General features: G+C 43.5%; 1 protein-coding gene across 2 annotated transcripts; it reads left to right on the top strand.

The window, feature by feature from the left end:
• Positions 1-1,954: 1,954 nt before the first annotated feature.
• Positions 1,955-27,455, top strand: IGBP1 (immunoglobulin binding protein 1). Of its 2 annotated transcripts, none has more exons than XM_027608447.1 (6): positions 1,955-2,660; positions 3,030-3,323; positions 12,019-12,214; positions 13,803-13,882; positions 14,603-14,715; positions 26,949-27,455. In XM_027608447.1, exons 1-6 carry the CDS (start codon positions 2,470-2,472, stop codon positions 27,095-27,097), a joined length of 1,023 nt encoding a protein of 340 aa, XP_027464248.1. In that variant the 5' UTR covers positions 1,955-2,469; the 3' UTR covers positions 27,098-27,455. The 2 variants fall into 2 exon arrangements, with proteins under 2 accessions (XP_027464248.1, XP_027464247.1); XM_027608446.1 differs by having other exon boundaries at positions 1,959-2,660; positions 26,946-27,455.
• The last annotated feature ends 248 nt before the right edge of the window (positions 27,456-27,703 follow it).

Genomic DNA, 27,703 nt, shown 5'->3' with positions numbered 1-27,703 from the left:
TATTCCTTTATGCAACAGCAAATACACAGAAACAGATTATCTGTAGTCTCACAATTTTTTAAAAGATTTTACTTATTTGAGAGAGAGTGTGAGTGAGAGAGAGAGAGAGAGAGAGAAGGAGCGGGGGAGGAGCAGAGGGGAGAGGGAGAAGCAGACGCCCCACTGAGCCGGGAGCCAGACGTGGGGCTCGATCCTGGGACTCCAGGACTCACGACCCACCCGAGCCTAAGGCAGACGCTTAACCAACTGAGCCACCCAGGCGCCCCTCGTCTCACAATTACTGAGTTTCCAAGTCTCCCGACAAGTACTTCTTTGTATTCCTGGCCGAGGTTGACCCTGAAAGTTCAGTTTACTAGAGTAATTAGAGGTGCCAGACAAACCAAATAGGTAATTCGCCAGAGCCACCTTTCTTCCTCAGCTTCTAAAGCTGGGGACTTGCCAGGCGAGGTTTATTAGAATCACCTGGGAAGCTTTTCCAACCTACACTTAACGCCCTACTCTCCTCTCCCTCCAGCAAAGCACTGTTTTAGTTTGGGGCTTCATTGCGTCCCACTTAAAAGGTCCTCTCCATCTTTTTAAATCCTACTCCATCTAAGATTGACAGGTTAAAAACAATTGAACTTAGAAGCCACTGGCTTTGTCACAACTGGTTGAGCAAGTCACTTAACCTTTCTGGTCTCAGTTTTTTTCCTCTGCTTTTTGCGGTCACCTTCCAGCTTTGAAATTCTGACCGCATATCATGTCTAGGAAGCTTTCTGAAGTAAGTACTCTTTAGCATGGAATGACTTCTCATTGCTTAGTTTTCCGACAGCCTATGCAATACAACAGATCCCTTAGTTCTATACTGTCCTATATTGCCCTCTAGTTGTTTTTACATGAACTTTTTTTCTTCTCAACTATAGTTAGTTTAAAGTATATTTAGTTTAAAAGCTGATTTTCCAGTTTAGGCAGTGTGCATTCTGCTCTACATAAATCCCCTAGGACAGCTTGGGGTGTGTCCGAAGTTAATCAGTATATATTTCTGTTCATTCGTTCAAAGAAATGACACCCCGTCTGTCAAAGTCTTGGAATTGTATTTTTACATCGGTGCTGCCCAGTAGAAAGATAACGTGAACCGAATATGTAATTTTAAGTTTTCTAGGGCGCACGTTAAAAAAAAGTGAAGACACAAGTGAAATTAATTGTAATGATATCTTTAACCCAACATATATAAAATATTAGCACTTTAACACATTAGTGTAAAAATAGGTATTTTATATTTTTTTCATCATGTGTTCGAAATTGGGTGTGTATTTTACATTTACAGCACATCTCACCTCAAAATAGCCACATTCAGGGGTTCAAATAGCCCCATGTGGCTAGAGGCTACCCTACTGACCAGCGCAGTTCCGCACCTTTGGGCTGCTTCCTAACTGATCACTTATCTTTCCATTCTTAGGACACCCAACACTAGGTAAGACCCAGGCACTGGGTTAGCTGGAGGGGTGTAAAAATTAATCAGACTCGTTCAGGTTAAGGGAGATAGCTTGGTAGATCACTAGCTGTGATAGTACACTGTCATAGGTGCTCTGACAGAGAGCCACAAAAAGTGAATATTTTCAGTGGCTTGGCGGGGGAGGGGGCTCAAGGAAGGTTTCACAAAGTAACTTTGGAGAGGACGTTGGCTGTGGAGTGACTAGAATTGCAGGTTACGTGTGTGTGTGTGTGTGTGTGTGTGTGTGTGTGTGTGTAGGAGCGGGCCGCAGGGGTGTTACGTGTGTGTGTGTGTGTGTGTGTGTGTGTGTGTGTAGGAGCGGGCCGCAGGGGTGTTTGACGGAGGGGTGGGTGTGTAGGAGCCGGGCCGAAAGGACGTAGGGGTGCAGGGTGTGCGAGTGTGTGTAGCAGGGATGACGTGAAGGGGAGGAGCCCGGGGCTCTAGCGGCTGGATGGCCGGAAGCCGGAGGGGGGCGCCACGGGCATTTCCCACTCGCGCGCGCAGAGGACCGAACCCGGGGAGCGGCGTGGCGGCTGGGAGCCTCTGGCGGCCCCGGCCCCTCAACCGAGGGAGCGCCTCGCGAGGTAAGGCGCGCGCCTGGCCGGCTCCCTCGGCATGCCCGCGCCCGCTCCGAATTCAACCTCGTCCCGCCGGGGGCTAAGCTCAGAGCCCACGGAACTTCCCAGCCCGGGGTCGACGACGAGGATCGACCCGTAAAACAGCACGCAGGGCTGGCTTGCTTGCTCGCTTGCTTGACTGCAGCAGATGCCTACTACTTGCGACAGGCAGCAGCCTGCAAAGCTTGAGTCTATGGAAACGGTTGCCAGAGTCGGCGACCAGCGGCTTCCGCAAGTCCTTTGTCGCTTTGATAACTATGGAGCGACGGGACCAATACGGCGCTCCTTCCGGTTTCGTTCCCGCTCGCCGCGTTCTTCTTTACCAAGTTTGCCTTTGACCCCGGAAGTGAGGTCTTCCGCGTTCCTCCCTCCCCCAAGATGGCAACAGCCGAAGACGAGTTGCTGCTACCGCGGCTCCCCGAGCTGTTCGAAACCAGCAAACAGCTTCTAGACGAAGTGGAAGTAGCGACTGAACCCACCGGTTCCCGAGTGATCCAGGAAAAGGTGGTCAAGGGACTAGACCTCCTTAAGAAGGCTGCCGAAATGTTATCGCAGCTCGACTTGTTCAGGTAATGGGGGACAGGGTACTCACGGTTGAGAACGGAGGTAATAATGGTTATCAAGGGTGGAGCCGACCCTTCCAAAAGGCCTAGGAACCTTTTATTCCTGCCTCCCACCGCGATCTCCTGTGCATTGTTTACATTCTCCACCTGCCTTCGAGATGGTTGCTATCCCACGTCTCTGCTCCCTAGTGTTGGCTGTTTGCATAGACATTGGGTGTGAGCGGACAGCCACTTTCATTCCTCCTGCCTTCTCCCTCCACACACCCACCGCAGTCCTCCCCTCCCCCCTTCCCCCGCCCCCGCCCCCGCCAGGAAGCAAGGGCTGTAGTGCGAATGCCCGTCCAGGCTTCACAGCCTCCTCTTTGCTCTTTCCAGCCGAAATGAAGATTTGGAAGAGATTGCTTCCACCGACCTGAAGTACCTGATGGTGCCAGCATTTCAAGGAGCACTCACCATGAAACAAGTCAACCCCAGCAAGCGTCTAGATCATTTGCAGTGGGCTCGAGAACACTTTTTAAACTACTTAATTCAGTGCCGGTACTATCATGTGGCAGAGTTTGAGCTGCCCAAAACCAAGAACAACTCAACTGATAATAACACTGCTAGTTCCTCCATGGCCTATCCTAGCCTTGCTGATATGGCATCTCAAAGACAAGCTAAAATAGAGAGGTGGGTCAGTAGCTATAATTTGAGGACTGCCCAATGGCAGTGCTGTTGGGGCGGGGTGCATGTTTTGGGGGGCGGGGAGGGGAACAGTGGTGTCTGTCACTCTTTTGGTTCCTGTTGAGCGTTAGGACCTGATGAGAGTCAACTCTCTTGAGTTTTTCAAGAAGCCCCTGCTTTTGTTGAGATGGTCATACCTAACCATCAGGCCCCTGCTACCCTATGGTTGCCAACAACAGAATGTAGTTTAGCATAGTGTCTCCCAATTTTTTCCCACATCACAGCATAGCATTATTCATATGTACAGTGGGGTAGATATCTCTGAATGGCACAACAGCTTGTAGCTATAATCCATTGATGATCCCCTGAGTGAGAAGTTCTGTTCAAACAGAGTAATGGATCAGGCGTGTAACATCCTGAACTAATCTTAGTCCTAGCACAGCTCCATCGTGTGACCTTGAACAAGTTGGCTTACTCTCAGACTTAAAAAAAACATGGAATGAGTGCTCACAGTGTCTAGGAGCCACTGTAGGCACTGGAGATACAAACTGAGTGGGGGAGTTCAAGTAAGTACGGGTGGTCTCCACCTTGGAGGAGTATATAGTCTGGTGAGGAAAAGAGGTATAGAAGCAAAGTAGCAATATAAAATAATGTGATAGAGAAGACAGGAGGGAAACCTAACCAAAGGGAGCAGGAGAGAGGAGAAGGGTCCCTGGAATAGATGGCTCCTGTGACAAGTTGTTTAAGTATGACTAGGAATATTATTTGGAGGAAGAGGAAAGGAGGGCATTAGCCAGAAGAGGTACTAGTGTTAGTAGAGCCACAGGGGCACTGAAGAGCACAGTGCTGGGGTGGGGAAACAACTCAGCGATTAGATGATGCTGGAACATGAAGGGGGGCGTGGAGAAGGGGAAGGAATGATGCTGAAGAATGTTGTGGGGTCCAGACCAAAGAGAGCTTGGGATGTGAGGAAGGTGAAGGAACAGCCCTCCTGCTAAGAACTTGGGGAGGGATTTGAATCCCAGTTCCACCATTTAATCACTCTCACTTTGGGTAAGTTGCTTAATCTCTTCGTGCCTTACTTTCCCCAGCTGTAAAATTGGATAATAATCGGTCTTTCTTCATAAAGTCGTTTTGAAGATGAAAAGAGAAATACACAAAAAGCACTTAGCACAGTGGCGGATGCAGTAAGTACTCAAAGTCAGCTATTGTTCTGTCTTCGTTGCTGAGTACAGGTTGTGGAGTCAGAGGCCTGGGTTTGAGACCCAGCTTTACGTATAAGCCATTGGACTTTGGGCAAGTCATTTAACTTCTCTGAGCCTCAGGATTCCTCATGTGTGAAATCACATTTAAGTAATAAGGGTACCTGTCTTGTAGGATTAAGAAACATAAATAAGATAGAGCACATAAAACAGCACAGTATCTGGCACATAGTTAATACTATATGAATGTCATTTACTAGTAGGCCATGCTAAAGAACCTAAACTTTGGTTCGTGACTGGGATCCACTGGAGGTTTTTGGTGTTGGGGTTTTTTATTTTTATTTTTATTTTTTTTTAAGATTTTATTTATTTATTTGAGAAACAGAGAATGAGAGACAGAGAGCACGAGAGGGAAGAGGGTCAGAGGGAGAAGCAGACTCCCTGCTGAGCAGGGAGCCTGATGCAGGACTCGATCCCGGGACTCCGGGATCATGACCTGAGCCAAAGGCAGTTGCTTAACTGACTGAGCCACCCAGGCACCGGTGTTGGGGTTTTTTAAAGAGGAGCGTGGTCATGTCTGCATTTTGACTAGCACACAGTGGCAGCAGTTAGGAAGCGGTATGACAGAGTTAGGTCACAAGTGACGAGGCCTCACTATGGCAATGGCAGAAGAGATGAGGGGGATATATTTATTTAGAAGGGTTGAATCTGCAGAAAACCTGGTGATCAGTTAGTTCTGGGAGGTGGGGTAGACGGAGGCAACAAGGAAGATGTCCATGTTTCTGTCATACGCGCATGGCTTGTGGAACTCATTAAGATGGGGAATAGAAGAGGAAGAACAAATCGGGATAGGAGAGCATATGAATTCAGTATTGAGCCATGTTGCATTTAAGGTGTCTAGAGGTCATCCAAGTAGAGGTATCTGGTAGTGTGTGGCTCAGGGGAGAGGTCTGGGCTAAAGAGCCGAAAATCAATTCATTCATTTGGCAAATATGTATTGAGCCTTTCTTGTGGGCCAGGAACTGTTCTAAGTAATGGAGAACCAGATGAAATCCATGCCCTCATGAAGCTTTTATTTCAGTGGAGGAGACAGACAATAAGCTGGTAAATAACAATGGAAGTTCAGGTGGTAATGGTCTATAAAAGAATAATGAAGCATGGTTCAGGGTTAGTTTGTGACAGTGACTAATTTTTGAGGAAATGGGAGAGGCTGATAGGAAGTGGAATTCAGCGTCCTGTCTTTTGTAAGAAGATGGGAGCAGCCCACTGGCATGTAACAGGTAGTTAAACAGTGAGTTTGGTATCCAAATAATTGTAGTACACCCCAAAATAGGACTGTAAATGTCATAGAGATAGAGGGTTCTAGAGAAAGACCAGGGAGTGAGCAGGAGGGATGAGGACAAGGCTTCAGCATGTCATGCATGCGAGATGAGCCTTGAATCGTGCTTAAAAACAGAAATCACAGATTTTCCTGAATGTAAAAGTAATAATAGTCACTGTAGAAAGTCGGAAAAACAGTATTCTTTAAATTAAAAAGGCCTCAATCCTAGCCCTCGGAGATGATCTTTGTTAACTTCCTGGTGTATTTCCTTCCAGATACATAGTTATTATAGTTAATAAGTTTGGAATAATGCTGTATATATATATATAGTTTTTTTCTCCTTTTCAAACCTAACATTATATTGTGAACATTTCCCCATGTCTCTTGAAACCATGCTGTTTAATGGTTGCATAATTTTGCATGCCATAGTTGTACCATCATCATTCAGACTAATCTTTTACTGTCAAATACTTAGACTATGTATAGGTTGGGGTCTTCTTTTATTTGTTTTTGTTTTTGCTCTTCTAAGTAGTATTATGAACAGACTTCTTTAACTGCATCTGTCACTGTTTCCGTAGAGTAGATTTCTAGAAGGACCGGTGACTTAGATCAAAGGGTTTAAATATTTTAAGACTCTTGATGGTAGCAACATTGCTATCCACAACAACAAGAGTTTTAGAATATATCCCACTGCCCTGGTCTTAGATGTTAACACTTAGAAAATCCAATTGGGAAAACCAAAAAAGGTATCTCATTGTTTTTATTTGCATTTCTTTGGCTAGAAAGCTTGGTCTTTGAACATTTTTTTAAAATGTCTGCCAGACAAGATAATAGTGTTATCTTTATGCTAATGGATCCCACATTTACATCACTAGCCCAGACTTTTCCTGACCCTCAGACTCATCCTTCCAACACCCTGCATGGATGTTTCAGAGACGTCTCAAACTTAACATGGCCTAAATTGAACCCTTGGCTTTTTAACCCCCAGTGTGCCCCCACACCCAGGTCTTCACCATCTCATTGAGGCACCACCATTCACCAAGGTGTTTACGCCAGAAGCTAGGAGTCAGCCGTCAGCCTCGGTTCCTCCCTTCTGACTCTCCACATCCAGTCCACCAGCAAGGCCTGACAGTTCTAGCTACAGAATGAATCTGATGTCCTGTTTCTCTGGACCTCCACTGTCCTACCTCAGTGTGGGCCACTAGCACTTCACCTGGGAGAGCCAAATCACCAACTCCAAGGCCCTGCACAATCTGGCGCCTGCTTCTCTTCAGTCTTACCTTGTTCACTAGATTCTAGCCACAGTTGCCTTCTTTCAGTCCTTTGCACAGACCCAGCTCCCTCCTTCTACAGTCTTGGTACATGTTCTCTTTGCATGAAGTGCTCTTCATTTTTCTGTCTTCCTGGGCTTTGTCTCTCTCCTCTCCTGGAATGTAATAATTCCTTGAGGGCAGGAGCTGTTTCTGTCTTGTTCACCGTGGTATGCCTAGCACAGGGCCTGGCACATAGGAGATGCTTGAGAAACATTTATTGTTGACAAGCAGGAGGAATAACGAGCAAAAGCCCACGGCAGGGTAACTTGAGGTATGTACAGGGCATGCAGAGGAATCTAGTTTGGCAGAAGCAGAGAGTACTGTGGTCAGAGGTCTGCAGAAGGAAGTGATGTGTATAGAATCCTGAAAGGGAAGAGAGAGGCAGAAAGACAAATTACCATGTTATAATAGGGTACTTCAGCTGGGAAAAGAGATAAAAATGAAGTGACAGCTGTCAAAGGTATTACTTTTGCAAGAAGCATTGATATGATTAGAAAACGCATTGTTGAGATCCTTTTGAGTTTCTGTAAGTCCTCCCTCCTTCCCCACACCACCGCTTTACATACTGAGGCCATGCTACATAAAGCACCTAAATGGTATATCCTCTCTCAAAACCCATTTCTTTTTTTTGGATCATTTTGTTAAGCACCATACATTACATCATTAGTGTTTGATGTAGTGTTCCATGATTCATTGTTTCCGTATAACACCCAGTGCTCCATGCAGAACGTGCCCTCCTTAATACCCATCACCAGGGTAACCCATCCCCCCACCTCCCTCCCCTCTAGAACCCTCAGTTTGTTTTTCAGAGTCCATAGTCTCATGGTTCATCTCCCCCTCCGATTTCCCTCCCTTCATTCTTCCCCTCCTGCTATTTTCTTCCTTTTTTTTTTTAACATATAATGTATTATTTGTTTCAGAGGTACAGGTCTGTGATTCAACAGTCTTACACAATTCACAGCGCTCACCATAGCACATACCCTCCCCAATGTCTTATCACCCAGCCACCCCATCCCTCCCACCCCCCACCACTCCAGCAACCCTGTTTGTTTCCTGAGATTAAGAGTTCCTCATATCAGTGAGGTCATATGATACACGTCTTTCTCTGATTGACTTATTTCACTCAGCATAACACCCTCCAGTTCCATCCATGTCGTTGCAAATGGCAAGATCTCATTCCTTTTGATGGCTGCATAATATTCCATTGTATTTATATACCACATCTTCTTCGCATATCCTCTCTACTCTGATTCCCATCTATGAGAGCGTGAGTGGTGGATTAACTGCACCTCCATTCTTGTGCCAGAAAGAGAGAAGTAGAAGCTGGGTAAGCAGTGAGTCTGGTGTTCTATTTACTGAACTTAGATTCTGAAGTGACAATTGGGTACATATCCATAGACAGATGGAAATGTCACTAAAACTTAGGAGACTGGTGGCTAGTGCTAAATCTTTAGGAGCTTTGGTGGATATGGATTGCCGAGGAAAAACATGTAGAGAGGAAAAAAAAGCCAAGGATAAGATCTTGGGGCAAGTTAAGGGAGAAGAAAGAGGAAGGAAAGAGCAATCAGAGGTCAGAGACTCAACAAGGTGCTTATAAAAGCCTGGGGAAGAGAGAGGGCAAATGTCTTGTACTCTTTGAAACTTCTCCCTGTCAAGCCCCCTCCCAGATACAGTAGCACTTAGTTTGTGTGACTTATCACAGTGTAAATGTCATTCTCTAGACTTGAAACTCCTAAAGGTCAGAGACCTGGATTCACTGCATCTTTAGTATCCTAACTGTATCATCGTATCTTGGGACCCAGCCCAGTAAGTGGATCATAGTAGGTACTGGAAGTATCTTGGGAGGACCAGATAGTGTTCATCAGAAAAATGGAAGCAATATGGTGTTGCACATAAAGCCTGGACTTTGGAGTCAGATAGACCTGGAGTGGCACCAGTAGAGTGAAAAGTTGTAACTGCTGATGACAGGATGATTGACAGAGTGAGGCCTGGCAAGATGTGGGTAGGGACAGGATCGATAGCAAAAGTGGAATGGTAGAGACCTTGCCCTGGTAAAGACAGCGTTAGCTCCTTAAAGACGAGGAAGGGTGAAACTACAGAGATTTTAAGGTAAAGAGGGACACTGAATTCTCTGTCGGTTGGCCATTTGGTGAGTGTGATGGTGGCGTGGAATCCACAAAAGATGAACAGAAGGAGAGCTGAGCACAAGTGACCGACCGCTCGGCCAAAGTTTGATCATTTGGATCTGTTGTTGACTCATTTGACACAAATTTATAATTTGTTAGCTCTCTGCAGCAGCCTGAGAACAGAAAAAGGGAATGGGGAAAGTTGTCCAGAGTCAGAAGGGTGACAGGCACTGGGGATTCTAAGGTGGTAGGGAGTGTTTCCGTGTAATGGCTCACCGTGGGAAATCTAGAACAGTAATGAAAAGTCTAGGACAGTGGTTTTCAATCTGTTCCTTGGAACTCTAAGAATCCATCCCAGTGCCTGGGTAGGGGCGATGTTGGGAGCCTTCCTCTGATTTAACCAAGGTGGATTTTGATCTGTTTATTACTTACTGGAGTTCCAAGCTCTCATAAGAAGAAAGGGTTCTTCGGCTGAGACCAAAAGGTTTAAAAAACACTGGCCTAAAAAAAAAGCAGGAGTGGAGGAGCTAAAGTTTCAAAGATGACAGGAGCGAGGAAGTGAAGAAGCAGTCCATGAATGGGGTTAGACCGCAAGCGTGCAGAGAATGGGAAAGGAAGCACAAGAACCTTATTCAAAGGACCGGTAGACTGACCCAGAATTTACCTTGGATTTTATACACTCTAAGGCCCTGGTAGGGTTTTTTTCCTGCTGTAGGTACATCCAGGAAAGAGGGTTGGGGTAGGAGTGGGACCAGAATTAATTGTCCTCAAGTGATACCTGTAATAGCATTTGTGAGCTAGGAGTTTATCTTTGTGGTGTTTTGCTCAGAGGCTACTGATGGTGGTGTTGTGACGGTTATTTGTAACACCATATAAACTGTTTCACGTGTTGGGTCAAAGGATCAGAAGAGCCTAAAAAGTTGGTATAATAAAGAATGTCTCCAGAGCAGTGGTTCTTGACTTTTCATGGGTCATAGACCTTGTTGGCAATTTATAAAAACTACAGACCTCTCCTGGGCCAAAAAAAAAGTAGAATTCTGCATAAAATTTCAGGGAATTCAAGGCCCCCGTCCCCTTAGACTCTATCTGTGGACCTCAGGTTAAGAACTCCAGATTCGGGTGAACACCTGCAGAGGAGCATCTGATTCTGGACATCTAGAGTGGGGTTCCAGTCATAGGTATTTCAAAAGACTTCTCTTGGAAATTGTGGAACTTTTCCTTGACTCCTCTCTCCCCCCCCCCAAGCCCTTACATCCAGTACATCTGCTTTATATTTCAAGTCACTGTCTCTCATCTAGATTGTAGCAATATCCTCTTAATGGATTTCTCCGCTTCCATCCTTGCCTCCCCTCCCCCACAGTCTGCACTCCACACAACAGCCAGAGTGGCCCATATAAAAAAAGTTTTCATGTCACTCTATTCATGTCAAGTATTCTATTCACAAGCTTCCCGTGGCTTTCCTGTCTCAAAATATCATGGTATTTGATATTTGGGGTCTTACAGCCTACAGGGTTCTACAAATTCTAGCCCTGGCTACCTCTCTTACCTCATTTACTGTCATTCTTCTTCGCTCCATGCCAGCCACACTGGCCTACTTTCTATTTCTCAGACACTTCAAGCCAAGCTCTCTCCCACTCCAGGACCATCACATTTCTTTTTTCCCCCTGAGAACCCTCTTTCAGATACTGGCATGGCTTGCTTCCTCATGGAAGTTTTTGCTGCAACGTCACCTCCTCCTGATCACCTTGTATACAATAGCACTTCTACTTTTGTGCTATCATTCTGTCCACTTTACTTTGCTTTTTGCTTCTTCATGGCACTTACACCACCTGACTCATCATCTCTTTTTTTGGTTTCCACTAGAACAAGAGCTTCAGGAGAGCAAGGACTTTCTTGTCTACACTGCTGTGTGTCCAGCACTGAGAACAGTGCCTGTCACATAATAGGTACTCAGTAAATACTTTTCAAATGAATGAATGCATCCTGGAAAAGGCAGGCAGGATGGTTGTGAGTCTTTATATTGGGATGAGTCAGGGGACACCTGGCTGGCTCAGTCAGTAGATCATGTGACTCTTGATCTCAGGGTCATGAGTTCAAGCCCCATGTTGGGTGTAAAGCTTACTTTAAAAAAAATGTGATCGTACAGATAAAAGCACTTAGTATATAGCACCTTGTCCTTGAGAAAAATACAATAAAAGAGAGTATTTCCTTGGTTCAAACAACATGATTCCCTTAGTAGAAGGATGAGCCAGAAGAGCTAAGATTGTTTGGCCCAGAAGAGAAGAGATGACCACTTTTTTTAGGCTATTTCCCAAGGAATCCCTGTGTCGGTGGCAGGTAAACAACCCCTAAGATTCTGTGACTCTTTGAAGTGGTAGTTCCAGCAATGGACATTGATACTAAGTATCCAACTTAGAACGGGTTGACATACTAAAATTACTGCAGGACTCCCATCTCTAAAGATGATGGGAGGAGTTGCTCAGAGCCGGTTACTTCTGTATTTTTCTGGCTTCAGAAGGTATTTCACAGCCCCAGCTGATCCCTTCCTTGCCTTGGCAGTCTTGAGGACTTGCAGCCTTGGTGGTGAGTTCGGAGGTATAGAATCTGTATTTTTGCCAAAATGGAAACTGGCATACTTACCGCCTGGTCACTTGGCAAAGGTAAACTCTTATTGTGGCCTTCTTTGAAGGAATATCTCTTCATTTTTAAGTTCATGGGCAATGCTTTTCTATGGAACAGATACAAGCAGAAGAAGGAATTGGAGCATAGGTTGTCCGCACTGAAATCTGCTGTGGAAAGTGGTCAAGCAGATGATGAGCATGTTCGTGAATATTACCTCCTTCACCTTCGAAGGTGGATTGGTATCAGCTTGGAAGAGATTGAGAGCATTGACCAGGAGATGAAGATCCTGAGAGAAAAAGACTCCTCAGCAGAGGTAAGCCTGGTCGCTGCCTATCATATAGCTCAAGAAGCTAGTGTCAAGAGATTGGAGTGTTCTACAGGAGAACGATCGAATTAAAATCCTTTTTAAGTCTCCCTAAAATCATTGTCCTCATTAAGCTTGGTGGAGGAAGGCTGAAGGTTCACCAGGGTAGCTTTCTCTCTAGCTTGCAGTAGTGTTCCCCAGTGCTCTCTGACCTGTAACACACTTCTAGCCATGTGTAATTTTGTGACCTAAATTGGTTTGGGCTGTGGGACGTCTGAGTGCTGAAGGAATGCATAGGAAGGTGGGCCTTTAAAATCTGTGCTTGACTCTAATAACCAAAGGAGAAAGAGGAACGAGATGGGAACGGAGAGGGAAAGTGGCACTGGAGGAGGGAGAGAACAGTGTAGAAGGAAGATAAAAGGAACGATCGGGAATATATTTAGGTTGGGAGGAGGAATCCGAATTTAACCTTACACAGTGATGCACTCTCACACCCTTAGATCCCCCAAGTATGAGACACAGAAGGACTTTTCCATGCACAAAATGTTGGGTATACTGATAAAGAAAACCTGGTGTGACACAGCTTTGGCTGTCTTTGAAAATCATCACCCTGTTTTGGAGCTGCTGCTTCAGAAGATTAGGCTCTGCTGCCACTTACTTTTTGGTTCAGGATACAAACGTGGATTGAGTTGAATTTATCAGCTCGCCACAGGCATTTATTTAAGTCCCCAGAGAAACCTCTTCCTGATTTGATTTGTACTAATTAGCCCAGGAGCTTAGGCCTCCGGGTAACATCAACCTCACTCCTGTTAAAGGATCCAAGAATAAGCAATTAGTATTCTAAGGCCATAAGGCCCTTAGAGCATATCTAGGTGAATGGCTTTCAGGCATTTTGAGGCTGGACTCTTCGGGTCCTCCCCTGCCCTGTTCGTTGTTGTTGTTTAATGCTCTCTTATTTGGTATGGGAATTGGCTCTGGAAGTGATGAACCTACAACCAAGTGAACACCTTTTCTCTGATCATACTTTTGTTTCCGCATGCCCCTGGATAGCCAAGGTTCCTTCAAACATTTCTGTACGCCACTATATGAAAACTACCAGCACATTCTTCCCCCTTGCCTTTATGAACACCCTCTTCTAAAAACCTAGATGGGTTCTTGACAATTAATTGCATAGTTACATCGGAAGGGGGTTTTAGAAGAGGGGTCTTAATGATTCTGCTTTAGCACTCAAGGCCAGGCTGAGGAAAGGGACTTCAGCTTCAGCTCAAGGGATTTAGCTGGACCATGGAAAAAGCCTTTGGAATCTCCTTCTTTGGAGGGGAAGATTATAAAGCCAAGGAGTTTTTTTACTTTTGGTGAGATGATTTCTGGGAGAGCTTTCTACTCCTTTTCATTCAGCAGGGTACTCTGGCCTCCTCAGGAGAGCTCAGCAGCCTTCACCATTAGTATTCTGCTGCTATCTCTGAGAGACTGAGGGATAGGGAGTGGGCAAAGTTTGAATCCAGGGCTTTTCCAGCACCTGAAAACTTAAGAGCCTGCATAATGGGGTAGGCAGAATGGCAAAAATGCACTTCTGATAACTTAATTTCCTTTCCAGGCATCAACTTCTCATTCACCTCGTCAGGACAGGCCTCCAATGAAACCCTTTGTTCTCACTCGGAATGTGGCCCAAGCCAAGTAGGTAGTACTAAAAAGTGGGTTGCCTTTGTAGGCCCCCTGCTTTTATGGCTCAGTTGCAGTGCATGAGTAATGGACAGAATGGGCATTGTTAAAAGGCCACGTCCTCGCCTGTGGTGGCTGTTCTTTCATCAGAGGGATGTTATCTCTAATACTTTCTGTATGTCTCTCTTCATCAGACATTTCTCTCACAAACTCAAGCTTAAAAATAGGCCCAAAAGAAAACCAACAAAAATAAATAACTCAGAAAGAGGAAAGGAATCTAATGGAGAATTGCCTACTTCAATTGTTTCCCATTTATTGCCTTCAGCAGCAATTCTCAGAAGGACATATTTGCCTACTTAGGATTTAATTCTGAGTTCTTGAGATGCTTTTCCATAGGGTGGCAGGAAAGTCTCCTTCCTCTCTGTACCTTTTAGACCCACCAACTATAAAGACCCCTTCCACGTTGTCATCACTGCTTTGTGGGACATTGGCCTCTGGGATTGCTTTCTGGGCGATGATCCTGAGCTGTTATCTTCTCATGAAAGCTCTTGACTTTAATGCACCTTCCTGGATGCCTCTTTTTACATATCCTCACGGGAGTTTACACAACTCCTCAGAAGATACCTGGGCAGGGGAACAAGGATGAAACAGACACAGGTTTTGTCACTAAAGAGAAGAGGTTTTTTAGTAGCGCTATTTATGTTTAGTTTTCTAAATGTAATGTGATTCTTGCAGAGTATTTGGAGCTGGTTATCCAAGTCTGGCATCTATGACGGTGAATGACTGGTATGATCAGCATCGGAAATTTGGAGCATTACCAGATCAGGGCATAGCCAAGACACCACCAGGTATGAAGGGGTAGGAGGAAAGTAGTTATACTCTCGGTTCCTTGCTCACTAGCAATTAAATTCTGACCAAGTACTGTTGCCCTTTAGGAGCAGAAGTAATCTGGACAAAGATTCTAGGTGATATTTCCTTTTTTTTTTTAAGATTTTATTTATTTATTCATGAGAGAGAGAGAGGGGCAGAGGGAGAAGGAGGCTCCCTGCTGAGCAGGGAGCCTGATGTGGGACTCGATCCCAGAACCCTGGGATCATGACCTGAGCCGAAGGCAGACGCTTAACCATCTGAGCCACCCAGGCACCCTAGGCGGTATTTCTTATTTTATTTATTGTTAAGATAAATAGCAGATGATTCTGGGAGGATGGGAGCAGCGGCTGCATAATTTTGGAATCCTTCCAGATGTCCTGGCATTAAAAACAGACTAAGCAGCTAGATAGCAAAAGCCAAATTCCCATGGAGGGCAGTTCCACTCTGGTAATGGCAGAGTAGGTTGTACCAAGGCCAGTCCCTCCCACAGATAACAGTTACAAACTGAAGAAATTAAAACAACTACCCAAAGGAACTAGAGAACGGCCAAGAGCAGACACAGGCTAGAGGGCAGTCAACACTTAGGTGGCCATTATGAAGATGGAAGCAATATGGTATATTAGAAAAAGGACAGACAGACCTGGGGTAACCAATTATTCCTGCCACTTAATAAATAGGACATCATCTAGCCCCTCTGAGCCTCTGTTTCCTTATCTTGTGTATTACCGCATTTGATCCTCTTCACAACCCTGTGAAGCAAGCATTCTTATCCCCGTATTAGGATGAAGAAATGGTGTCTGAGAACTGACTTACACAAAGTCAACATAGCTAGAAAGTGGCCAGCTAGGATTTGAATTCGGGTCTTAAAATTTCCAATTCCAGGACTATTTCCACTCTAGCACAAAGAAGAGAAGAGTGGTCATTTGGAAGGGTTGCCTGTTTCTTACAGCTTCTCACCCATTGGCAGTCTGCAGTCATGGTGATGTGGGGGTAGGTGAAACTTAGAAACGTACAGTCTTACTGGTTAAGAAATGAGAGAAATGAGACGCTATCCCATAAAGGAGAAAACCACAGAGGAGGAGCCCTGATTCTCTATATACACCCCGCCTAAATCTCAGGCTGACACCTAAGCTATGCATGCCCGGGATATACTCCAAGCATCCTAGCTGGGGCTAAGATAACTGAATGGAGGATTCAGCTGCTGCCCAATGCAGAGGAAAGAGAATTTGGAATTTTGGTACTAGACAAATGAACTGCTTGCTAAAATGGAAAATCAGTACTCTTTAGAGGAAAGAAACAGAATTCAGAGTCTCTACAACATAAAATTCACAAAGTCTGGGGTTTAATCCTAAACCACTATACATATGGGGGAAAGAAAAATAGGAAAACGTGACTTACACTCAAGAGGAAAAGCAGTCAGTGGAGACCAACCCTAGACGATGCAGATGTTGAAATTCGCAGACAAGGACTTTAAAGCAGCTTATTTGCATGCTCAAGGGCAGAGGGGAAAATATGCTTAAATGAAAAGAAATCTCAGCAGGTAATGTCTAATATAATTTTATATTTACAAACATACCTGCTGCCCCGAGGCAGGTATTATTTCAGTCCATGTGGACTATTGACCCCTCTTGAGATTACAACATACACATTCCTAAATCATTATGGGTAGACTTAAAAGTATCTTAACTTGTTTCTGGACATGTAACATGTTTATAAACCTCTTAATTTTTAGCAGCAGTTAGAAAACACCTCCTATTAAAAACACTTCACAAGTTCTACTTAGTGTCAGCCATTGTTGGCAGTCTGTCACTAGAGAATCCAGCAATATCTGGTATGTTACAAGCTCTCAGGATAGCCTGAACTTCAAAAAGTTGTATCTGATGGATGTAAATTTGCCTCCTAGTTCACTCTGAGTCAGGAGCTAAAACTGTGAGCCTAACTTTGTCTTATTGGTGGGTAATAACTGAAAATAAAGATTTTATTTTCATGCTCAAAAAAAGAAACAAGGAAAAAAAGAGGAATAGCAGCAGCAAATTAGGAACTGTACACAAAAAATTCTGAAACTGAAAAAGACAATATCTCAAGTTTGGAAACCCATTAGATGAGCTTAATAGCAAATTGGCAGTGGCAGAAGAAGGTGTCATTTGACTCAAAGATAGACCAGTACCAGTTAGACAGTCTGAAAAACAAAAAATTGGAAAACAGTGAAACAGAGCCTCTGTGACCTGTGGAATAAGGTAAGAAGTTCTATCATATGTACAATTGAAATAACAGTAGGAAAAGAGAGAGAGAAAGAGAAGGGGCCAGGAAAAAAATTGAAGAAATGATGGCTGAAATGTTCCCTAAATCAGTGAAACACAAATTTGCAGATTCAGAAATCTAATCAAGCCCCAAGCAAGTTAAACGCAAAGAAAACCACGCATAGGCACATCGTAGTCAAACTGATGAAAACCAAAGAAAAAGAGAAAATCTTGAAAGCAGCCAGGGATAAAGTACACGTTACACTTAGAACAGTGATATGAGTTGGGTGCCTGGGTGGCTCAGTTGGTTAAGCAACTGCCTTCGGCTCAGGTCATGATCCCGGAGTCCTGGGATCGAGTCCCACATCAGGCTCCCGGCTCAGCGGGGAGCCTGCTTCTCCCTCTGACCTTCTCCCCTCTCATGCTGTTTCTCTCTCTCTCTCTCAATTAAATAAAAATAAAATCTTTAAAAAAAAAAAAAAAAGAACAGTGATATGAGTTGTTTCTGACTTCCCATTAGAAACAGTGGGAGCCAGAGACAGTGGAACAACGTCTCATAAGTGTTGGGGGAGGGAGGAAGACCTGTCACCCCAGACTTTTATACCCAGTGAAAATATCCATAAAAAATGAAGGCATAATTAAGACATTTTCAGATAAAGCTGAAGGAATTCTTCACCAGGAAACTGGCGTTACAAGAAATTCTGAAGGAAGTTCCTTAGGCTGAAGGGAATGAACTACGTATAGCTTCTTCAGGCAAAAATTATAATACCGTCCAGTGGGGATTATACTGTATGTAGATGTAATACATATGACAGCCATAGCAAAAACGATGGACTAGATGGAACCATTTTTGGGGAGCTTCTCTTGTTTTATGGAAAGTGGTACGTAGTATCTATTGCTGTGTAACAAATTACTCCAAGATGTTGCAACTTAAAATAATAAACATTTATTGTCACATATTTTCTGAGGGTGAGGAATCCAGGATCAACTTCACTGGGTGATTCTGGCTTAGGAGCTCTTAAGGTCGCAGTCAAGCTGTCAGCTGGGGCAGCAGTCTTTTGAGAGCTTGACTGAAGCTGGAGGATCTGCTTCCAGCTCATTGGCTCATTCCTGTGACTGTTGGCAGGAGGCCTCCCCTTGTGGATCCCTCCATGGGGTCGCTCACAGCTAGGAGCTTCCTTTGACCCAGAATGAATGATCTGAGTGAGAATGATCAGGATAGAAGCCCCAGTATCTTTTATAATCTAACATTGGAAGTGACATACTGACTTCTGCCATATTCTGTTGGTCACATAGTATGGGAGGGGACTCCATAAAAGCATGACTACCAGGAGGCTGAGATAGTTGGGGTCCATTTTTGAGGCTGCCTCCCACATGGTTCAGTATTAACTCTTAAGTAGACTGGAAAGTTAGGAAGGAATATTGTATTACCTAGAGCAACCACTTAAAAAATAATGCATCAAGGGGCGCCTGGGTGGCTCAGTCGGTTTGAGTGTCCAACTCTTGATTTCAGCTCAGGTCATGATTTCAGGGTCATGAGATCAAGGCCTGTGTCGGGCTCATGCCCTCTGCTTGGGGTCCTCCCTCTCCCTCTGTCCCTCCCCCTGCTCACACTCCTTCCCCCCCAATAAATAAACAAGTAAAATCTTTTTAAGAAATAATGCATCAAGAGAATAAGAAGACAAGCCACAGACTGGCAGAAAATATTTACCAAAGACACATCTGATAAAAGACTTTTATCCAAAACATACAAAGAATTCTTAAAACTCAACAATAAGGAAACAGACACCCCCCAATTAAAAAATCGGCAGAAGACCTGAATAGACACCTCACCAGAGAAGATCTACAGAGGGCAAATAAGCGTATGAAAAGAAGCTTAACATCGCATGTCATTAGGGAATTGCAAACTAAAACAACAATGATACCACTACACCCATGTAAGAATGGCCAGAATGCCAAACACCGACAACACCAAATGCTGGTATGGAAATGGAGCAACAGGGACTCTCATTCACTGCTGATCGTGATGCCAAGTGATACAGCCACTTTGGAAGACAGTTTCTTAGAAAACTAAACATTCTCTTACCGTACAATCCAGCCCGTCCTGCTCCTTGATGTTTACCCAAATGAGTTGAAAACTGAGGTCTATACAAAATCCTGCACAGAGGTGGTTATCGCAGCTTTATTCACAATTGCCAAAACTTGAAGCAACCAAGATGTCCTCAGTAGGTTGAATGGATAAAGTGTGGTACGTCCAGACAATAGAATAGTATTCAATGCTAAAAAAAAAAAAAAAAAAAAAAGCTATCAAGCCATAAAAAGACATGGAAAAACCTTAAATACAGATTTCTTAAGTGAAAGAAGCTGGTCTGGGAAGCTATATGCTACATGATTCCAACTATAGGACTTTCTGGAAGCGGCAAACCTGAAGAGACTAAACGGATCAGCAACTGCCAGGGGTTAGAGGAGGAGGAGGGACAAATAGGTGGAGCACAGAGGATTTTTAGGGCAGTGAAACTATTCTGTATGATGGTATAACAGCAGATACATGTCATTATATACATTTTTCCAAACCCACAGGATGTACACCACCAAGAAAGAACCCTGTTGTGAATTACTGTGGACTTGGGACAATACTGATGTGTCAGTTTGGGTTCATTGATTGTAACAAATGTACCACTCTGGTACAGGATGTTGAAAGTGGGGGAAGCTATGCCTCTATGGAGGCAGGGAGCGTATGCAACACTGTGTATTTTCCATTCAGTTTTACTGTGAACCTAAAACTACTCTTAAAAAGTAAATTCCGCTTTAAAAAGTAAGGCAAAGAGACAAAGCTTATAAAGTCAATAGACAAAATAAAAGAAGAAAGCAAACAAGAATGAATAGAGAGGCAAAAAAAAAAAAAAGAAAAACCGGATGAGGTGAACAGAAAACCAATAGCAGAATGGCAGATCCCATTCCAGTCATATCGGTCATTATCCTAAATGTAAATGGAATAAACCTCCAAATTAGAAATCAGAGATTGATTTCAGGCTCAGCTGCATGCTGTCTGCAAGAGATGCATTTTGATTATAAAGGCACAGATTGGTTGAAAGTGAAAAGATGAAAAAGGATATACCATGCTGACAGCATAAGAAAGCTGTGGTAACCAGAGGAGCGTCAGATAAAGTAGACTTCAGGACAGAAGGCGTTACTGGATCTAAACAAGGGCATTTCATACCAATAAAAGGAGCAGTTCATCTGGAAGACCTAGCAGTGAGAAACATTTGTGTCTAATAAGCTTTTTTAAATTACATGAATTAAAAAGTGACAGACTTAAGTGGAGAAACAGGCGAATCTACAGTCAAGAGTTGGAGAGTGTAATACTTCTCTTGCTCTACTTGAAAGAATTACTAGACAGAAAATCAGTGAGGATGTAGATGATCTGGACAACACTAGCAGCAGCCACCGTAACCTGTTCTACATGTATGGGACAATATATCCGACAACCGCAAAATAAATACACCCTTTTTCAAATGCACATGGCACATGCACCAAGAAAGACGATATTCTGGGCCATCAAAGAAGTCTCAAAAAGTTTCGGAGGTTGAAATAACCCTAAATATGTTCTCTGACCCCAGTGGACTTAAATTAGCAATCAGTAACAACATACCTGGGAAGTCTTCAAAATATTTTTAAATTAAACAGCATACTTCTAAACAACTCATGGGTCAAAAAAGACATCACAAAGAAAATGAGACATATTTTTAACTGAATGACAATGAAAATAGATTGAAACTTGGGGCGTACAACTAAAGCCGTGCTGACAGGGAATTGTGTAACTTTCAGTCCTTAATCTGAGGAAAAAAGAGAAAGGTGGAGTTATTTACCTAAGGTTCTAGCTTAAGAGGGTGGGGAAAACAAGAACAGAATAAACCCAAAGTAAAACGAAGAAGGGAAACAATAAAAGGTGTAGAGACTCTAGGGGTGTTGATGGTAGTGATGCACGCAAGTCGCACATAGGTGCGCCCTTGGGGCCTGGCAGCTGTGCTCCTAGGTTTATACGTAAGTGTAATGAGACCATACGTCCACAGAAGGCTTGTACAAGAATGTCCATGGCAGCATTATTTGTAGTACCCCAAGCTGGACCCTACTCAAATGCCTGTACATAACAAAATGAATAAAGTCTGAGTGTGTTCACATTTATTATACTATTTAGCAGTAAGGTTAAACTACCTCTGGTTCTTGAGCTATCAGTGGCAAATAGAGCAGAAATTTTGCAGACATAATTAGGAGTGAGAAAAGCCAGACACAAAAGAATATATACTATATGATTCCATTCATATAAAGTGCGCAGACAGGCGAAACTTGTACAGGCTGCTTAAAGGCCAATATAGTGTTCACCCTTAGTGGGGGATCATGAATGGAATTGGACCTGAGGGGGACTTCTGTGGAGTTAGTGTTTTGCATCTGATCTGAGTACTGAGTACATAGCTGTGTTCAGATGCGGAAATTCATTGAGCTGTGCTATGTTTGTGTATATGTCTACATGAATATTTCAGTAATAACACAAAAAAACTCATGGACAACGTTTTCTTTTTTTCTTTTTTTTTTTTTAAGATTTTATTGAGAGAGAGAGCATAAGCAGGAGGAGGGGCAGGGGGAGAAGCAGGCTCCCTGCTGAGCAGGGAGCCCAACTCGGGGCTCAATCCCTGGGGTCATGACCGGAGCCGAAGGCAGACACTTAACTGACTGAGCCACCCAGGCGCCCCTCCTGGGCAACATTTTCAACAAAGAGGTGACAACGTATCCCCATGAACTTCAAAATAAAAACAGATAAGGGCAAGTCACTCATAGCCACAAGATCAACAAGTGGTTGGCATAGGTGTAGGAGAAAGCAGAAAGCGTTGACAGACCCACCTGAAAGACCTGACAAACAGCAGAATTCCAAAACAGCAAACAGGTATTCCCTCCACAGTGTGGCAGTCCGGTGTAAGGACAGCAGTTGAAATGGGAGGGGTTTTACCCTGCAGTAAAAACTGGGTGAGTACAAGGGACCTGTGGTCAGAGTCTGAAAGAGACGGAGAAGTCCAATCTTTAATGAACTTTTGAAAAGGACCCACCAGATCTTGCTTCCAGGAACAGGGTCCCCACACTGAAGAGAAATTGCTAAGGATAGAATTGACATTGAGTAGAACAGGGGCCATAAAGAAGGAGGAAAGGGGAGGTTCAGATAAAAGTGGGCAAGAGGACCAGAGCCAAGAACTCCAGTGAAGCAAGTCATCATATTTCTTTAACAGACATAAAAACAGCAGAAAGGGAGCCTCTGAAGTTAGAAAAGCCACCCCAAACCATACTTTCTAAAAGTTCAGGAGAAGTTATTACATGTAAGAATGAACAACAGATGGTGGTGCTCGTTGCACAGCTCTGAATATACTAAAACCGCTGAACTGTACACTTTAAACGGGTGAATTTTATGGTATGTGAAATATGTCTCAATAATGCTGTGGAAAAATTGAACACAAAATTATCAAGGTCACATCCCACACAAAATCATTATGAAGGGGTGGGGGGGGAGGGAGGATCAAAAGCATTCCAGAAGGACACTCAAAAAACAACAAATCTAAAATATATAGTTTTTATTTTTTATTTTATTTTATTATGTTAGTCACCATACAATATATACGGTTTTTAAAAATTGGATGAAGTTAATATGTTTACTGCTAAAAACTACATACTGTGTAAAAATTAATTGGCAGGCATTAGGAAAACTGTGTAAGACAGGGACAAACAATATAAAGCGGGATTCATAAAACACAGAAATGTGGTGACAACTTGGGAGATATATTATTTCAGAAGTGAAAGCTAAACCAGAAGAAAACAAGAATGGGTACACATTACAGAAAATGCCTGGCTAAGGGAAAATGTTTTAAATAAAAAAGCAATAAAGATAAACACAACTGGAGAAAAAGTGGCAAGTATTAAAGATAGCAAAGAAGAGCTGACTTTTGGATAATGGGATTATCTACAGAAGAAAACCAAAGCAAGGAAAAAGAATGCTGAAAACTAATGTTAAGGAAACTTTCCTGGAATTAAAAAAAAAAAAAGATTTATGTTGATAAAGCATACCATGTACCTGAGACCAACCACAAGACACATTGTCGTAAAATTACTAGACTTTAAAGAAGAAAAAATGTCTCAGACATTTCAGCAAAAACAGCAGATGATTTATAAAGGAAAGAAAACTAGATCACCCTCCAACTTTTGTTTATCTGCTCAGTACTCAGGTAATGTAGATACAGTACAACTATTTTTAAAAATGGAGAATTGGGGAAAGCATATGCAAGAAAAAAAGAACTGTTCTCAGTAATTGGTGGAAATGTTAGTGTTATTCCAACACTGTGTGTAATGTGAGATAATATAAGTGAGCAGTTAGGAGATATTCTATCATCCTCTGTCTTTGAAAAGTAAGACTTTTAGTGTGGAAAAATACAGATGAAAAAAATTTAAGTTAGAAATAAAACACCTGTAGTGCTGAATAGGAACTCATGAGAAATTGTATTGAAAAGTAAACACACACACACACAGCTTGTGGTCTTGAAATACCATTCCCATTAGAAGAAACCAGGATGTCTTAGAGAAATAGCTAATTCCAAGTCCGGGGCAGGAAACTGGGAACATCTTGTTATAAAGACAGGGAAGAAATTTTCAAAGATAACTAGGGTCATAACAGTAGGACTCAGAAGCCAATTTGAAAATGTTTCCACTGGCCAGAGACAGTTTGGCTTCAAAAAGGGTGATTGTCAATAGCAACGAGCACTTCCAGAGCCCACATCTGGCTTTTTAATACCATTCTCTAACTTAAACAAAACAAAACAGGGTCCCTTAGGGAAATGGCTGCTTCTAGGCTGGGGCAGAGAATATACCAGATGAGCCCGAAGCATCTTTTAGTACTAGAAAACAAGCACTAAAAAAAAAGTCTGTTAATGGGGACACAGGCCAGCTGAAAGAACTCTTGCTGGCCCAAACTGGAAGAATTCTAGCAGGAAAATAACAATATTGGATTACAATACAAAAAATCAAATCTCCATGGGTCTATAGTGAAAGAAAGAAATGGTCAAAGAAATAAATGGAGAAGAGACCAAGCTCCCCTACAGAAAAATTCTAAGTAATTTTGTGTATATATTTCCGTCTCAAGGACGTGGAGCATAACTCCTCCTTAAGTGTGGGCTGTTCAGTGACTTGCTTCCAAAGACGACAGTTTGGAAGTCGGGGGGCGGGGGGGGAGAGGAGTTAACGTCACAGTTGGAAACCTCACAGACATTGCGTTAGTCGGATGATCTAGGTTAACATCAGCAGTGAGAAGTGATGTTGACGGTGTGTAGCCTTAATTTGATGTGATAAGAAGGGCACTTCAACCTTTATGGTACTCTCTTCCAAAACCCATAACCCCGGGTCTAATTATGAGAAAAACATCAGGCAGCCCTAAATCAAGGGACATTCTGCAAAATACCTGCTGAGTACTCACCCAGACTGCCCAGGTCCTCGAAAACCAGGAATATCTGAGAAATTGTCACAGCCAAGAGGAGACTAAAGAGACAGAGGACCAGAATGTCCCATTCTGGATGGGATCCTGGAACCAAAAAGGACATTAGGTAAAACCTCAGGGAAAAAGTAGTATAAGATGCTAATAATAGGGGAAACTAGGTACAGATAGGGAACTCCATACTACTCATTTTTTCTATAAATTTAAAACTATTCTAAAATTTAAAAGTGTATTTTAAACATATTTTTTAGAAATCATTGCAGTTGGTTAAAACCCATGAAATCCATGGGTCATAATTATATTTAAAAACAAAAATTGTTCCGTTTCAGAGGATAAGGAACCCATTGTTTACCCTGACAAGTGGTAAAGTGAAAGAATCAAGCATCGATCCTTGTCTTTTTTTTTCCCCCCTGGGTAACTACATAGTAGTAGATGAGGGGAAGCCTCACTTTGGAAAAGCATTCTAGTTAATAAAAAAAGAAATGTTAAAATTAGGAGTATCAACTTTTTGAAACCCCAGAAAATCAATGAATCCAGGCATCAAGCCTCATCAGCTGCTAACGTCACAACACATGAGACACAGATGTTACAATCCACCTGATGAGGGAACACAGCCCCGGCTAGAGTCATGCCGAAGGGATCAACCCTGAGTCAGATCAGGCCTCTGTATCCACTTGCCAGTCGGCAGAAATACAAAAGACCCTGTTGGACTGCAGCACGACTATGCAGTCAGCAAGATCCAGATTTGGGGAAACTCAGCAGGTCAAATGCTCCAGTTTTCTTGGATAGATAACTTGAAAGAAGGGGATGGGATGGGAGCCTGTAGATTAGAAGATATCAAAATGGGACGCCTGGGTGGCTCAGTGGGTTAGGCATCTGCCTTCGGCTCAGGTCATGATCCCGGGGTCCTGGGATGGAGTCCTGCATCGGGCTCCCTGTTCGGCGGGGAGTCTGCTTCTCCCGCTCCTGCTCCCCCTGCTTGTGTGTCCTCTCTCTCTCTGACAAATAAATAAGATCTTTAAAAAAACAGAAGATACCAAAATATTTGTAAATGAGCAAGACTGACCTTAAAAACGTTATGCTAAGTGAAAGAAGTCAGAGCCAAAGACCATATATTGTTTGATTCCATTAATAGGAAATTTCCAGAATAGGCACGTCTGTAAGAGACAGAAGGTAGCTTGCTGGCAGTCAGGGGCTAGGGGGAGAGAAGAAATGGGAATCAACAGTACGTGGGCACAAGGGAGCTTTTGGGGGTAATGGAAATTGTTTTTCATTGGTGATGGTTTCACAACTCTGTACTAAAAATCATTGAGTAAAAAAAGGTACAAACGGACATCTCTGGCATCTAGGGATGCACTCTTGGGTCATAAAGCTATAATAAACTTCAGGAAGTTACTACTATAAAAGTTGGTATAGTGGTTACGTTTTGGGAGGAGAAGGGGAGCAGTTCTCATTTGGAAGATGCTCCTGGAGAAGCCTTTGGGATAGGTACAGAAGCTCTATTTCTTGGCCCAGATGGAGACTACAAATGTCTAGCTTCCTTATAAAAACTTAAAATTATACATGTATATTTGTGTGTGTGTGTGTGTGGTTTCCAGGATCTTTTGTTTTACAAGAAAAAATGTTAAAAAACAAAAACCACAAAGCTTGTAAGCTGTTGGAAGAGGATGAGATCCCCATTTGTTTCATTTTTTATCATAGTAATCAGTCTCTTTCTCATGGGCAAACTCAGGGTAGCCAGGAAATGCTCCTTTGCGTCACAAAAGGAAAACAAAATGAATGCAAAAGAGGGAGGTGGCAATTGGTTTAATTTCTTTTGGGTGTACACCGCATAACAAGCACCATTTGGACTTCAGACCTGTTCCAAACAAGTGTCAAATAGCACAGATACTCTTTTCTAGTAGGTTCAACTGCCCGGTGATTTACAGTTTCTCTCTCTCTCTCTCTCTCTCTCTCTCTCTCTCTCTCTCTCTCTCTCTCTCTCTCTCTCTCTCACAGAAATGTATAGCTGTAATAAAGGAGCTGGATGGAGGGGGAAAGTCGCCTGCAGTCCCTCCTTCCTGACATACCACAAATCATTAAATCATAAATATTTTTTGAGTCTTTCTGGCTTGCTGGGGTTCTGTTGGGCAGTTGGTGTTTTTGTTGTGTGTGGATGGCGGGGGTGGGGAAGGGGCAGTGTTTGGCCTTTTTAGCAAGACATCTTTCCCAAAATGGAATTCATTCTGTGAATTCAGCTTGTTTTTGTTTTCTTGTGAAGATCACTCGGAGCATCAGGTCCTGTGTTAAGTAAGGGCAGTGTTCTCGGCCACTCTGCTGGCTCCGGGGCAGGCAGCTAGCTGCCTTGCTTGTTCTCACTGTGTGCAGTTGTGTGCAGAGTGGAGCCCAGGCACCTGACATTCCCTCAGTTCCTCACCCCTGCTTTCTCATTTTTCCACTGCAGCAGAGCTCAAAAGAAGTGTTCAGCACCAGGAAGATGAGGAACAAAAGGAGGAGGTTGAGGATGATGAGCAAACACTCCGCAGAGCTCGGGAGTGGGATGACTGGAAGGACACCCATCCTAGGGGCTATGGCAACCGACAGAACATGGGCTAGTCCTCCCACCACAAGACAGGACTACAGGGGTCACATCTCCCCTGCCAAGGAAAGCGGCGCCGTCTTCCCCTCCCTGAGCTCCTGCTTCAGCTGCATACAACGAAGGCAAAGATGCTCAGTCTTGCTTTGCAAAGTTCAATAAAGTGTCAAACAATAAGCGTGTATTTGTAACCCTAGGTGACGAGCCAGCAATCTTGTTTTGGCATTCTCCTCCTCCTCGTGGTGTATTCCAGTTCCTTAAGTGGAAAGAAAAGAGTACTGAGAAGTGGCTCTGTATAATCAGTGGCTGTATGAATTATCTTAAAAAAAATGATAGTAATAATAAAAGTCCATTCTGTTACATGAGCCTGTGCAGAAATTTGAGTATCAGCTGCTTTTTTTTGAGGGGGAGGGGGTCAGCTCTGGGCGCCCGACCTTATGGGGGGACCCTTTGATGTGGGCAGTGAATTTTCCAGGATCAGAGCTGCCCAGAGGAGCTGGAGCTTTGCTTCCTCCTTCCTGGCCTAGGAATGAGCAGCTGCGCAATGGCCCAACACTCTGCCTCACAAGGGGTGCGTGTGGAAGCCAGGACTTCTCCCTGCCACACAGCACTGTTTTCAGCAATTA

The sequence above is a fragment of the Zalophus californianus genome, chromosome X (genome assembly GCF_009762305.2).
Source record: "Zalophus californianus isolate mZalCal1 chromosome X, mZalCal1.pri.v2, whole genome shotgun sequence".
Taxonomy (NCBI): Eukaryota; Metazoa; Chordata; class Mammalia; order Carnivora; family Otariidae; genus Zalophus; species Zalophus californianus.
Note: the sequence above shows the minus strand (reverse complement) of the source record. Positions and strands in the feature narration are given on the sequence as shown.

Bases quoted from the DNA above. Each gene is read 5' to 3' on its own strand.
- IGBP1 (XM_027608446.1), top strand. From the start codon at position 2,470: ATGGCAACAGCCGAAGACGAGTTGCTGCTACCGCGGCTCCCCGAGCTG. The intron at 13,883-14,602 runs GTAGGTAGTACT...TGATTCTTGCAG, and splicing joins CGGAATGTGGCCCAAGCCAA to AGTATTTGGAGCTGGTTATC. The intron at 14,716-26,945 runs GTATGAAGGGGT...TTTCCACTGCAG, and splicing joins CATAGCCAAGACACCACCAG to CAGAGCTCAAAAGAAGTGTT.